The sequence below is a fragment of the Polyodon spathula genome, chromosome 12 (genome assembly GCF_017654505.1).
Source record: "Polyodon spathula isolate WHYD16114869_AA chromosome 12, ASM1765450v1, whole genome shotgun sequence".
Taxonomy (NCBI): Eukaryota; Metazoa; Chordata; class Actinopteri; order Acipenseriformes; family Polyodontidae; genus Polyodon; species Polyodon spathula.
In genome coordinates, this window is record NC_054545.1 from 483,775 (window position 1) to 497,434 (window position 13,660).

The window sequence follows — 13,660 nt, forward strand, 5'->3', positions numbered from 1 at the left end:
GGCATGTCAGCAACGTGACAAAAATCAACAGCCAAACTGAAAAGCAACTCCACTATAACACACACACACACGCATTGTTAAGCAGCACTGTAAGGGTGGTGGGGACACACATTTTGTACAGCAGTCTTGAAAAATCATCCCAAGTGCAGCTGTGGCCATGCGGCAGTCTCACCTGGTTGAGCGCCTCCATGGTGAAGTAGATGCTGCTGCAGGCTGTGGACAGGGTCAGGTATTGTTGGGACACAGTCTCCACCTCCTGCATGACGATGTCCGTCTCCTCCACCTTGCGGGTCACCTCGGCCGCCTCCTTTTTCAGGTTCTCCAGAGTGGTGATGATGGTGTCGTCGTCCAGGATGCGACCCTTCACCTCGTTCAGGGCCTGCAGCAGGGACTTCTCGAGCTGCCGCAGACGAAGCTGGAACTCGCCTGTCGAGCAATCGGAGAGGAAACACCCATTAGCAGGAGGCACGCCCGGTGGGAAATGAAGCAAGGCTGAGTTTGGATTCGCCTGGCCTCACGCCAGCACAGACTCGTTAACGGGAGCGTTCGTTTAAAAGGTTATCAAACATGCATGTGAAATAAATGTTGATCTTAATGTTTATACAGTGTTTCATAGTCCATCATGTGGTACTAACGTAGTCTGCAGTCACATATTTGAAGCCTTTCAGTCCCATTATCTTTGCGTCGCATGAAATCCCATTGGAACCTCTCGGGACTCCTATGGGTTGTGTAGAAATATATGAACAAAACATCTGTACTGTTGCCTTGTGTACATGTATACTCAATAAAAGGAGTTTCATTAAAATGACAACTCACATTCTTCAGCTCGACAAAAAATTCAGGACTGAAAGGGTTAACATCTATTGGGAGTACTTCTAGTTATCAGTTATCTGATTGGCTGTTGACTTTCCAAAGATGTTTAAACGCTTAATAAATAAAATCGGAAATGGGCACCCCTCCTTGTTAAGCCTCCAAACCAAACCCCAGAGCTGTCAGTCCCAAGGCCCACCTTGCAGTTTAAGGAGGTCTGAGCGCTTCTCATCCACGTCCGGCCTCTCTGCTTTCAGCACCTCGTTGAGACACTGGCTCTGCAAGCTGCTGCGGGTCACGGTGAAGTTCACGAAGGTCACGCGAGAACATAGGTCTGGAGGGAACTCGACCTGGAAATACACCCACCAATGCAACAGTAACAATCAGTTAAGAATAAACAGTGGAACAATGACCATAACACAGGAATCCTGCATCACTTTCTATATTCTGGTGAACACGATACCTGCCTTGAACTCGCATGAATTTTCTCCGGACTTCTTGGTTTAAAAGAAGCTGTAATATGAACAAATATGGCTCACCTTGCGGTGCAGTTGTAATCCTGTGTGAATTCACACTCAAATACTGCTACTTAACCTTCATTCTTAACCAACAAAGCTATATGTAATACTGCTGGTCGTGGTTAGCAATGATAAATAAAAAATCACCATTCAATTTCAGTTCACTTACCGTTGGGTCTCTGGTGGAGAGGAAGATGACGAAGGAAGGAGACAAGTCGATGTCCTGGTCCCCGAGAGTGATGAGGACTCGTCCCCCAGTCCTTCGTACCTCTCTGTTCAGGACCGGATTCAGAATGGGGTCGTAACTCTCCACATCCTGCGATTTTAAAAAGTTGTTTAAATAGTCAGCAATCCATGCCCATTGACAGCGTGCTGGAAGCCGCACCCCACCCAGACAGCGTGCTGGAAGCCACACCTACCTGAACCAGCAGCGGGTTCCCGAATCGCAGAGCGCTCTCCAAGTTCTTCCTGAAGGCATCGTCCAGGAAGCTGGTCCTGGTGATCTTGCGCTCTTTGTACTCATTCATGATGAACTCTGTGGCTTGTCCAGAGGGGTCGATGATAAGCGGGTATCTGCAAGACACAGTTACAGGTTAAAAAAAAGGAGCGGGCAATTAGCTTACCAGTTGCCCATATTGGAAAACACAGATCCTTTTCTTAGATAAAAACAACAAACCTATTGAATCTCTTGAGCATGATGGCATTCTCAGTGCAGAGGTCGTCAGCAGGCAGGGAATTGGCCTGCCAGCGCAGGCGCTCGTCAGCGTTTGACAAGTACTCCGTCCTAGCGATGTCTGTGCGGAACTGAAGAGACAACGCAAATTCATAGATAAATGCACAAAAATAAACAAAGCAGACACTACCTGGATCTCTGTCAATGTTGTCTACTTCAACCTACCTTTCAGTACGTCAACAGTGAGAAAATGCTACAAATGCTTCAAGAAAGTACCCCACAAGGCTGAAGGCAAATCATTTGAACAGTATCATTAACTTCTGTTTTTTCATCCCATTATTTGCCCAGCTACTTCTAGACCACCCTATAAATACAGACAGCCTCCATTATACTGATACACTCCAGGAACACCCAGAGGTGCTGAGAAATGCGCGTCTACCTGAATGTTGGCCTGCTGCATGTGGTGTGACCAGGTGGTGAACAGATTCTGACGCATCTGTTGATCGAAGTACCCGGCGTAGGAGATGAAGGCTGCAGACAGGCAGCAGTCTCCAGCGATGGTGGACATCTGGTTCTTAAAGGTCTCGCTGGTCTTCTCCCAGCGGTCACGCTCAGCAGACAAGCTCTTCAGCAGGGCTGTGCTGCGGTTCACCTGAGGGTTATTGGGGCAAGCTCATTGGAAACATGACACACACACTATATATATATATATTAATCCTCATGATGTTCCATAAATCACAAGGTAAATATTTCAAAGCTACTTTAAAAAGTAGATAAGCCTACGACAATTCCAGTACACATCTTTACAGAGTTATTTTTTTTTTGGTTTTTCGTTGATAAAATAGTGCGTGGCCCCCACCTTGGCTTCGACGGCTGCCAGGTCTGCTTTGATGGCCTGTGCCTCAGAGATGAGCACGGCGTACTCCTCCTTGTAGCGGGCGATGCTGGACTCCAGGTCGCGGATCATCTGCTCCACCTCCTCCGCCCTTGACTGGTTCTCCATGGCGTCGTCCTCCAGCTTCTGCAGCTCATTGCGCAGGGGCTCCACCCTCTTCAGCACGTCCGCGTAATTCAGCTGCGGAGGAAGCAAACCACCTCGTTACAAATACAATAAAAAAAAAAAAACAAGTTAATCCTTTTCATAAACACTAGCTTCAAAACCAGACAGTGGATAAGGCACTGGACTGCAGCGGACACACGTTTACCTGCAGATGCTGCAGCCTTTGAGTCCAGGTATGGAAATAAGAATCCCATTGCATAGTTTAATGAGACAAAACTGAGCTTGTTACCTATACTGTACACTGTAGCTAAATCGAGCTGGTAGCAAATCCTGGAATGGGTGAAGCTGCTATGCAATAGGTTTCTTATTTGTATCCCTGGAGTCTATGGGCTACTGTGCACTAGGGTCCGAACGGCAGTTGTATTCCTTCTACTTTAACAAAGCTGTGCCTGTTGACTCAATCGTCACTTAAGAGAAAATACGTGCGGCAGCTTCTAACACACAGTGCTCACAGGCACCTGAAAGGGTTATTATAAAAAAATAATAACCACTTGCACATCTCTCTATATTGTTTTCATTCTAACACTACCACTTGCCCTGTAATTTTGCATTTGTTTAGACTGCTGTCACCAGCTGATGTTTCTTACAATTAAGTGAATTGAACTGTCACACCTGACACCGGCAGTTCAAGATGACGGACGGAAGACTTGCTGTAGCTTCTTTACCTGAGCGATGGCCCATTTCACCATAGGCCCACAAGCCAGAGACGCCCTGTTCACAAGCTCGTAGTTGAAACTGGGGTTTGACATGTAGTTCTTCTTCATCTTTTCACGGATGGAATCGCTGTGAAAAACAAACTCAAAATTAGAAAAAAGCTGACAGGCGAAAAAGCAGCAGGCTTGTATCATTTAGGCTGACCAGTGCTGTCTGTTTATTTGATTTCATACACAACAGGACAGTTCCCGAATGTGCACCCCCATTAAGCACTTCATTATACTAACAATTCTGGTCTATTAAAAGTGTATTTCCACCCATTCGGGATACCTGTAGAGGGTGCACTTTAACAAACAGTGCGGGTTTCCCCTCTGTCAGCAACAGGAACCTCTCAGACAAATTAAACATCCGTCAGCAACACCTGCTGCGGACCGACATCACCCCAGTGATCCAGCGGACTGGAGACCCAGAAACCAGTCTCGCTTGAAGTCCATCTCCCCGTTACTGGATATTTGCCACATACAGAGTGCAGATTGTTAAAGCACAACACGCTAGATGGGTGAAGCATGCAACAAATGTATTCCTGTGCATCAGCAGCTCAAGCAAAGCAAATGAAAAAACGAAATGAAAAAAAAAAGAAAAACTAAAAACAACCAAACAAGTGAAAATGGATACCTTAAGTCTTCTGAAACAAAGTTGACTATGCTGGTGATGAAATTATCTCTGATAATAACTTGTCTGATCTTTTTCCAGTCATTAGTCTCCTCACCCAGCAGGAGGCAGATTGACTCTAAAGCCAGTTTTACTGCAGCTGGTGGGTTGGCCATGGCTCTCACTTCGACAAGATGATGCTTCTTAATAGAGCTCACAGCTAGTGGAAGGGTGACAAGAAATGGGTTGTTTTTTTTAAATGCAACATGCAGAGAACGGGGGAGTGCAACCGCTGCTGGGGTCGGAGAGAGAAACTGGGGGAGCTCCCTGGCTAGCAGAATAATTGAATGATTCAAAGCAATGGCAACGTAAAGCATGCGACGATCGTCATCAGTGTAGAATCCTCACAAGCAAGGGGGTTACCCATTTTAAATCGGGAGTCAAATGTAATTTCCAATGTGAATAGTCTGTCAATAGAGAAACAAATCAAGCCAGTAACAGTTTTAAAAGGAAGCGATTAAATAAAGCCAGTGTCAACAGCAAAAGCCAAAGGTTACACAAGACAGCCTGGTCTGCAGCAGCAACTCAAACACACTGCAGTCCCTGCGGAGGACAAGACTAGCAGAGAAGCAATGGCATGGCTAAAGTTTCTGTAAAATCTAGAAACCGCGACATTATACTGGCTTACGCTTCTGTAACTATTTATTTATAAAAAAGGTGCCGCCCTTGCTTGATAAGTAGGAAAAAAAAGATTTTCTTTTTGATTGGTTGCTTTTGTAGAGTTAAAAAAAAAATAGAAAATTAATAAAAACAAAACAGAACACACACATCTGCTAGCCAACACAACAATCAGTTTCATTCCCAACACTCAGCAGTGGCTGGACTTTACCCATTTTATTCACCTGATCTCATCGGCAGAAAAGTTAACAATGGTTGGGATGAAGTTCTCCCTCATTATGATGGAGCGGATCTGTTTCCAGTCAGTGGTGCTTTCTCCCAGGAGCAGACAGATGGACTCCAGAGCCAGCTTCACTGCACCAGGGGGGTTGGCCATTGAGCGGACCTCTACCAGGTGCTGCTTCTTTATGGACTTAACAGCTAAGAGTGGCCAAGAGAGGGCGCCGCAATGCAGAGAGAGAGCATGAAATACAGGGTTGAAAATTCAACAGATGATTTGGAGGAGAAGAAAAAAAAGAGTAGAGAACAGTACACGAGGAACAAGGTTGAAATACAGTATGTAAAAAAAAAAAAAAAAATCATTTAAATAAAACCAGATAAAATGCGGTTCGGGTCAGAAAATGTCGAGGTCAGGCTCGGGTCTGAATTTCCAAATTACCAAAAACGTTTTCTGTCCCTACAGCGTACTTGTCTGTAGCCCTTTCCCAAATAATGTATTAGAAGGTAAATGACTAAGCAGTGTTCTCTGTTTGTATTGCTGCTTGTTTGATACGTCATAAGATCCTTTTATCACGTCTGCTTGGTGAGATTAAAAACCTATGTGGATGAGGTAAAACAAAAGAGAGCACAGGTTTAACTCATGTAGTGGATAACAGTGCAAGAGGTAAATCACAAGTGTGCAGTTATTTTGGAATCATAGCGGATAAAAATAATGAACATGTGACTGGATTCGCTGCTTGTAAAACCTGTCATTATGTTTTTGTGAACAACAGCCACAAAACTGGTACATCATCTCTGTGAAAGCACAGGTGTAGCTCCCTTTCAACTGGTGGCATGAAAGGAAGAGACAGGTATTTTAGAGTAAAGTAAGCAGAGATAGCCAATAGGTACAGCCTATCCCCATTGTATATATCTGTACATAATGTGACAGCGTGAGAGGCAGTCGACGCAGGCAGTAGGTACAAGACAAACACTTGTGGGTTCAGGTCGGGTCGTGGTTAAGAAGGTGGTGCTGCAGCACGTCGTGGGTTCGGGTTGGGTCCTGTAGTTGGGTGTCCAGGTCGGAAGTGGGACTCTGGACAGCCCTCTGTCTTGAGCAACTATTTAACTACACTAGGGATTGAAATAAGACTCCCATTTAAAACGTGGAACGGGTGAAACTGCTATGCGACAGGAGTCTTACCACCGTCCCTGCACACTGTTAGACACTGAGGTTGCCCATTCTTAAGCTGTACTTGTAATAATATTAGTTGCTGGACACTTACCGTTCTGAGCTTCAAGCACAGCAGGCTCCACCATGTCCAAGTCTTCTTTCACTCTCATTTGCTTGTCTTTAATAATTTCCTGCTGCTTGTAAACCGACTCCTGAATCTCCTGGCTCATAACCTGCAAGGTAGAGCAACCCACACCAGGCTTAGAGTAGTGCTCCATCAGGCCAGTGTTAAATAACACAGTGGGGATAAAAACCACAGCCACACACACTCAACAAAACAGGGACAGACTCACACAGCTTCTGCTCTAGTACATAGTTTTCAGCACACATTTGTTTATGATAATACAATTGGATTTGAGCAATGGAGCTGTAGATTAGTGCACCCCCATCACCAGATAGAGAGAGAGAGCGAGAGAGACAGAGAGCGAGAGAGACACCAGTTTTCAGGGTTACCTTTTTCTTCTCTGCTTCCTGTTGATCCTTCACCATCTTCTTCAGCTTGTCGTTGGCTGCCACGTTCTTCACGTCCAAGTCCTGGCTCTTGATCCTTAGGTCCCGACGGAGCTCCTCAACCTAAAGGAACAACACAATGGAAAAACTGAAACAGAAAACTGAAACAGACTTTCTGCAACCAGCTGATGCAGGTACCATACATGCTGAACGTTTAAAACACTATCTATTGCATTGCCCTTTGACTGGACCTGCTTCTAGTGAAGACTCCCAGTTCACACTGCCGTCTATTCAAATCCATTCACAGCCTTGAACAGGATACTTGACCTCTAAAATCAACAGCAATACCGTGGAGCTCAATCAGCCATCAGTTGGCAAAGAGCTATCAGCTGGACCGCCCTGCTCTAGCACAGAATGAAGTTCCTCTCAGGAGGAGCACTGATGTCAGTTACCTGGTCCACAGTCTCCTTGATCTTGCGCAGCCCCACGTTCAGGTGCATCTGTTGCTCCTCCAGCTCGCTGCGCTTCTCATTGAACAGGTTAGCGTAGTGGTTAATGAAGTCCAGGTAGTGTCGAGGGGTGATGGCCATGGTGCGGCCGCCACGCTTAGCCAACCGGTTGTTTGCCTGAAAACGGACAAAACCATCTGTAACATTAAACCTCACTAAGCGCCTGTAGCGCAATGAGGAGAAACAGTCCCTGCTGGCTTTGCCTCCCTCACCCATGGGAGCGGCAGAGCCAGTGTGACGCTCCCTTCGGGGTCTCCAGTGAAGACACAGGATGCGAAGCTGCACTGTACGACTCGCCCAGCACACCGCTCAGCTGTGTAAACTGTGCAGTTTTGAGAAGGAAAGAAAACAAAAACACACAAAGCAAACTGCTCTGGGCTGCGGTGTTCTGCTGCTTACCTGGTGCAGAGTTTGATGCACAAACACACAGCTGTTGACGATGGCCTCACGGTGAGAGGGAGGCTGGGGGAGCTTGTCGTACACGATGGGCATGTAGTCGGGCACAACATAGTTCGGCTTCTCCAGGTCCATCTTGCTGGTGAACTCTTTGCCCACCTGGTACAACGCTTCTGTAGACCAGTCTCCGAACCAATTCAACACGCACCTACACAGCGAGGGGCCACAATTAGTGTTGGCTGGGGATGAAGACGGATGTCTGTCGCTGAATTGATTAAGTTTCTTCTCGTATTTCTAGAAGGAAGCAGGAGTGCTGACCTGTTGAAGAGAGCTGGAGAGGTGGCAGCCCTGTCCTTCAGCCCCTCGGAGGATGGGTTCATGGTGAACACCACGTGCAGGTTCCTGATCACCTGGCTTGTGAACCACTTGTACAGCTCCTCGTGAGTGTCCAGCATCAGCCCTTCCTTCTGCGCTCCCTCCTTGCACTGGGTCATCAAGGTGGCGTACTCATCGCCTTCAAACAGACCAGGCACCTGTGCAAGACAACATCGACACAATGACATTCTACATGCACCCTCGAGAGAGCTGGTCTTCACCACAGAACCGTCTCTTCTAAAAAGCATCACACCCCCCCCCCTACACCGTACGTGTAGATTATGTACAGAAGCACACTAGCGAAATGTTTTCTTCTTACCTCGCCATTGGCCAGCAGTGTGTTCATACGTTCCAGGAATCCTGAATCCAGCACGTTAGACTCATCCATGATGAAAGCGATCTTTTCATTCTTGCAGCCGGAGCGACGCAGCACCGTCCTCAGGTCCTCATCAAAGTCTTCCCCTGTGTACTTCCTATGCACCTGCGCACACAAACCCAGCATTACAAGACTTGACAGAGATTTACAAATGCTAAAAATAAAACAATACACCCCCTTACTGTGCTAATTGATTAGGTTTCATCTATTTCACACACAAAGTATTGCTAAGGCCCGCTTATAGGATGGTACCTTGATCTGATAAACGCTGAGTCCGTTCATCCAGGCAACAAAGCGGGACAGGGTTGTTTTTCCAGCACCGCTGACTCCGATAAGGAGCAAGTGACCCTGAGGCTGGCGGAAGATACTGAGGAGACGACAAACATGGGTGTTTATAGGCAGGTCATCCAGAACTATTAAATAGCAACGACTTAAAAATAATCAAAGAAACGTGATACATTCAATGGCAAACATAGAAGATATTCAAAAAGACTTTTAGTCCAAATGCTTAGGTCGTTGAATTTTACAAAGTTCGATTTTACTGTTTCTATTAAAAGTCAGTAAATCTAAGTTTAAAGATTTAAAGTAAACTCTTTGTGTTAAGTGATCGTTTACCATTAAAAATAACGAAGCGTCAATTATTACTGCTGCTGCTGCTTTCCTTAACATTTTAACCTACCGGTCAATTCTTAATACGTGATCCAAGACTTCATTGAACAGAACCAGAGGCACATCCAATTCCTCCTCGTAAAACACTTTCAGTCTGGCTTTGACATAGTCTCGCAGCTCTTCCTGATCCACTGGCACGTAATCCTAACACACAATGAGAGGAGTGGTCGAGAACCAGAAATGCAAGTCATTAAAAACCACTTTAAAACCTCCCCCAAACCACTCACAGCTCCACGTACACTCACTGCCCGTTTAATCCTGGTGCAACAGAAGTCCCAAAACACTGACACTCCTACACATGCACTACAACACATCATGATGATGGGCTGGCAGTGGCTACCTTGGACAGCCAGTTGCTGTACAGGATGGGTTTGTTCAATGCTTTTTCTTTGTCGATGTTTGGGAAATGCTTCAAAGCCACCATATCAATGTTTTCATCTGTCCAGCGCCTTTCCTCATCCTCTACTAGCCTAAAACAAAAAATAAAAAGGCTTATTACTGGGAAAAAAAGCGCCACACATTCAAAGATTTGTATTTCTGTGTGTCTGAATTTGTTCGTTAACAGATAGAAGTCAGTGCTGCGCCCACCTGTCCTGGAACAGGCGCAGTGCTTCATGAGCCCAGATTCGTATCAGCCCTTCCACAGCCAGCGTCTCCAGGGGCCTCAGCGCTTCAAAGATGCCTCTTACCCACCGGGTCATTTCTCGAGGGGAATAGATGTAGTGAGGCTGGATGTCTTGGGTGAAGCGTTCCTGTATAAAACCATCATTGAAGTACAATTTCATCAAACTCCTGTGATCTTCTGCTCGCTCGTCACAGACAATGCAAACGTTATGCTTCTGTTCCTTACAGAACATTACAGTATTTTCAAGTTATGCATTCTGTATGTTCAGATGTTTCAAGGAGTAGCCTGATCAAGACAAGGCACCAAATTTAACAAAAGTAAGCTCACTACTAGAATTGAATGGCATGTATTAGCAACACCTGCGTTAGTGTTGTGTCTGACCTCACCTGTGACATTGTGTAGAACTCCACCATGGCAGCAGTGAGCGGCTCTGCGTATGTCCGGAGCGATGGGATGAGTCGGAGCATGGCGCGGTTAAACGTGCCGTAGATCTGGGTGAGTGAAGCCGGGCCCGGATAATCCACATAAACCACCGGCACGTGTCGCAGGAATCTGAAAACGTACAGAAGAAAAACAAAGAGTCACTCCGCGTTCCGAAACACAGAAAACAGAATGAGGGGAAGTCATTATCAGTCACTTGTGTTGTGTTTTACCGGTGAGTGAGGGGTTTCCTTCCAGGGTCTGTAGGAGGATTGCAAGCACCCACAAACTGGATTCTTTCCAGTTTAACCCAGGTCTGATCCGAGGTGCGGTAGAAACCGCCGTGTTCCACCATCTGCAGGAGCAAAATGGAAACTGCATCAGGAAGTAACCAGGCAAGCTTTCACTAACTCACTTGCATACACTGATGACAGCCACAAAAACAAAGTCTGTTTTATGAAGGACTGTGTAATTAAGATGAGATGACTGCGTGGCAGGCCTCCCCTTCCTCACCTGTCTGATGAAAGAGATAACTCTCTGGGTTCCATATTTGTCCATGTCAGGCAAATTGATTTCATCGCAGAAGAGCACCAGCCACTTGCCGAGCTGCACCGGGGCCAGCACCACCCCATTGGGAGTGCGCCGGTACTCACAGTAATGGTCAAACGTCTTCAGAAGCAGCTCTGGAGTGGTGGCACTGGAGAAGTTCAGACCTACCACCTGGAACAGTGGAGAATGATTAGACAAATGGATGCAGAATTAAAAAAAAAAAAAAAAAAAAACACAAAAAAACCCCACACTAATTTAGTTTCTCTGCAAGACAAGCATTTTACTAGTTTCACTTCCAAAGCCAACCCATAATCCTAAAATCAATGTGGGCTTCTTGAGTTAACACTGGGGGTGCTGAATGTAACCCCATCCACCAGTTAGAAGGGCAGACACAGGACTGTGCCATTATTGAAAACTTCTTGTCCAAGGGACAAAATGCTAGAAAAACCTTCTTTCCCTCTCCACAATTCACAAAGCTTAATATGAAATTCCCAAAGCTTAAGAAACCCTGCTATGATTCTGCGCCCCAGATTACGATAGCATGCAAGCTCTGTATTATATCAAATAAAAAATAAAAAACTGGTTAGCATTTAAATAATCTTACCTCCATATCTGGCAACGCCCTGAGGGCGCAAAACAGTGTCATGGTTTTGCCAGAACCTGGAGGGCCACACAGCACCAAAGGCTTGTGCTCAGCTAACCACGTGTACAGGAGGGCCTCGTGGCGGACCGTATCCAGGGTGGGCACCACGACATCGGGGGCGGCCACTTTGTGGGTCTCCACTTCGATCTGGGGGACCTTCGCCTGCCAGGACTGCCATTCCCCTGTGATTGAAACCTGAGGGGCGGGATGTTGTTATTTGGAGAGGACACAACATGGGCACCTACATAGCAAATCATGTTAAAGAAATAGAAGGAAACACTACCTCGTAATCAATGATGGGAACATTTGGCGCAGTGGGCAGAGGAATGGTAGTGATACGTCTGATGTATTCTCCGAGTTCTGCTCTCATTTTCAATCTGCTGTCCCCAGAGAATGACCACAAAATAGCATACACCAGGTACCGCTGTAAAAACACAAAATAAATCAAGGGTCATTAGGAGTGTTTCTTGTCTGCTTCCTCTTCACGTTGGGGTATCAGGTTCTTGCCCACAGGGGGCTCAGAAATTGAGGCAGCTGGGTGTAAACCCGGCGACCATGCACAAAGCCAGCGAGAGTTCTAACCACTATTCAAAGAGCGTGTGACCCAACACCGACCCGAAACACACAGCCATTACTCTGAGAATCAAGCCCCTTCCTGCAGTGCGCACCTGGATGTAGCGCTCCAGCTGGTCGATCTGCATTGGGAAGTCGTGGTGGTTGTTGTTGAACTGGGCGATGTTGCGACACGCCTGGTGGCACATGGAGAACAGGGAGCCCAGGCAGCGCAGCCGCGTGAAGTCCATGATGTGTTCCATCTTGGAGGCATACTCCAACGCTTTGATCACCAAGCCCGTCGTCGTGAAATAGGGCTGCATGATCGCCGCAGCGTCTCTTTGGATCTTTCAAAAAGACAAAATGACAATAATATATATATATATATAGATATATATATATATATATATATAATTATTTGCTTTCAAAAACGAAAGTTTGAGAATTGATTTGTAAATGAAAATCACTTGCAAATAGTTAATTTCCAATTAAACGCCAATAGATTTACAAAACATGCTTTAAGGTTTCTTTAATGGCCAGCTACATAGATTTCAAAATTCTTAAAAAAAAAAAAAAAAAAAAAAAAAAAGCAGTACAGTTTTTGCTCCCCCAACTGTTCATTTTAAACAACCCATTTTTTACAGATTATGATTAACGTAGCTTTGAGAATCGCATGTTCTTTCTTAAATCAGGTTACATTCTTTAGGAATTGCTTGAGAATCAAGTCCATAATATTTTACCTGGTCAACTCCCTTTGGTGAGCAGCAAAATCTTTGAAAATGAATGAGTGAGTTTACCTGCAGCATTGGAGAAGCAGCCTCTTCTCCCTCCTCCTCAGTGCCCTTCCTCATGCGCTGGGCCTCGTCCTCCCCCTCGTCCAGAGGGATGCTGCGCAGCCGAGCCAGGAAGTGGTTAGAAATCATGTCCGTGCTCAGGACGTCTTCACTGAACCACACCATGCCACAGCGGGACACAGTGGCCAGCGTGGCGTACTTCAGATCCTGCACTTCAAACATGATGCGCACCTAAACAGGACACCACAAAAAAGGGGTGCAAATGAAGCCAAGAAGGAAAAGCACTGCCTCTAGCTGTACTCCAACATGTAGCATCGCATCACTTCATCAGGTATTGTGTGCAATGAATTACTTATTTATAAGGTTCTACTTATTAAAACTATATTTGTATCATTTTTAAATGTACAGAATACGCGAAGGGGAGAAGGTCCTACATTGGGCGGCAGACTGAGACGTTCTCCGTTGGGCAAGGTGAGCAGCTTGTTATCATCCAGCACGGAGTTCAAGTTCTCAACCCATTCAGGATCCACATCTCCGTCGAAGATGATCCACTGGCGCTTCTGCAGCTCTCCCCTCACGTTATCAATAATCCTGGAGGATTAGAAATAACAAGGTATTACACAGGAACATTCTCGCCAACCCACCTGCAGCCCAATCCATTCTATTTATTTATGTTTTTTACACCAAGATATTACCCTTCGATGAAATACAAACAGCACTCAGTTCATGACACGCACTTAATTACTGCAGAATGCAAACAACTAATACAAGTGCTTGTTAGTAATTACATTCCCAAAAGAAAATGGACTAGGTTCCTAAGGTCAGT

At 45.8% G+C, this 13,660-nt stretch overlaps 1 protein-coding gene across 2 annotated transcripts in view; it reads right to left on the reverse strand.

Annotated features, from left to right (window-relative positions):
* Positions 1 to 13,660, reverse strand: part of LOC121324262 (cytoplasmic dynein 1 heavy chain 1) — a 46,845-nt gene that overhangs the window by 10,992 nt on the left and 22,193 nt on the right. Inside the window, exons 34-60 of one of the 2 annotated variants that reach the window (XM_041265951.1) lie at positions 13,269 to 13,425; positions 12,838 to 13,065; positions 12,157 to 12,387; positions 11,772 to 11,912; positions 11,450 to 11,683; positions 10,810 to 11,016; positions 10,530 to 10,651; positions 10,263 to 10,428; positions 9,840 to 10,003; positions 9,592 to 9,721; positions 9,262 to 9,395; positions 8,835 to 8,949; positions 8,526 to 8,687; positions 8,150 to 8,364; positions 7,835 to 8,039; positions 7,379 to 7,552; positions 6,930 to 7,049; positions 6,529 to 6,649; positions 4,391 to 4,586; positions 3,727 to 3,844; positions 2,861 to 3,076; positions 2,441 to 2,653; positions 2,005 to 2,132; positions 1,748 to 1,901; positions 1,498 to 1,644; positions 1,010 to 1,160; positions 173 to 426 (exon numbers count right to left, since the gene is read on the reverse strand). In XM_041265951.1, coding sequence (XP_041121885.1) covers positions 173 to 426; positions 1,010 to 1,160; positions 1,498 to 1,644; positions 1,748 to 1,901; positions 2,005 to 2,132; positions 2,441 to 2,653; positions 2,861 to 3,076; positions 3,727 to 3,844; positions 4,391 to 4,586; positions 6,529 to 6,649; positions 6,930 to 7,049; positions 7,379 to 7,552; positions 7,835 to 8,039; positions 8,150 to 8,364; positions 8,526 to 8,687; positions 8,835 to 8,949; positions 9,262 to 9,395; positions 9,592 to 9,721; positions 9,840 to 10,003; positions 10,263 to 10,428; positions 10,530 to 10,651; positions 10,810 to 11,016; positions 11,450 to 11,683; positions 11,772 to 11,912; positions 12,157 to 12,387; positions 12,838 to 13,065; positions 13,269 to 13,425 — 4,603 coding nt within the window. Of the gene's footprint in view, positions 1 to 172; positions 427 to 1,009; positions 1,161 to 1,497; positions 1,645 to 1,747; positions 1,902 to 2,004; positions 2,133 to 2,440; positions 2,654 to 2,860; positions 3,077 to 3,726; positions 3,845 to 4,390; positions 4,587 to 5,268; positions 5,465 to 6,528; positions 6,650 to 6,929; positions 7,050 to 7,378; positions 7,553 to 7,834; positions 8,040 to 8,149; positions 8,365 to 8,525; positions 8,688 to 8,834; positions 8,950 to 9,261; positions 9,396 to 9,591; positions 9,722 to 9,839; positions 10,004 to 10,262; positions 10,429 to 10,529; positions 10,652 to 10,809; positions 11,017 to 11,449; positions 11,684 to 11,771; positions 11,913 to 12,156; positions 12,388 to 12,837; positions 13,066 to 13,268; positions 13,426 to 13,660 lie in introns of both variants that reach the window. The other variant, XM_041265950.1, reaches the window with a different exon arrangement.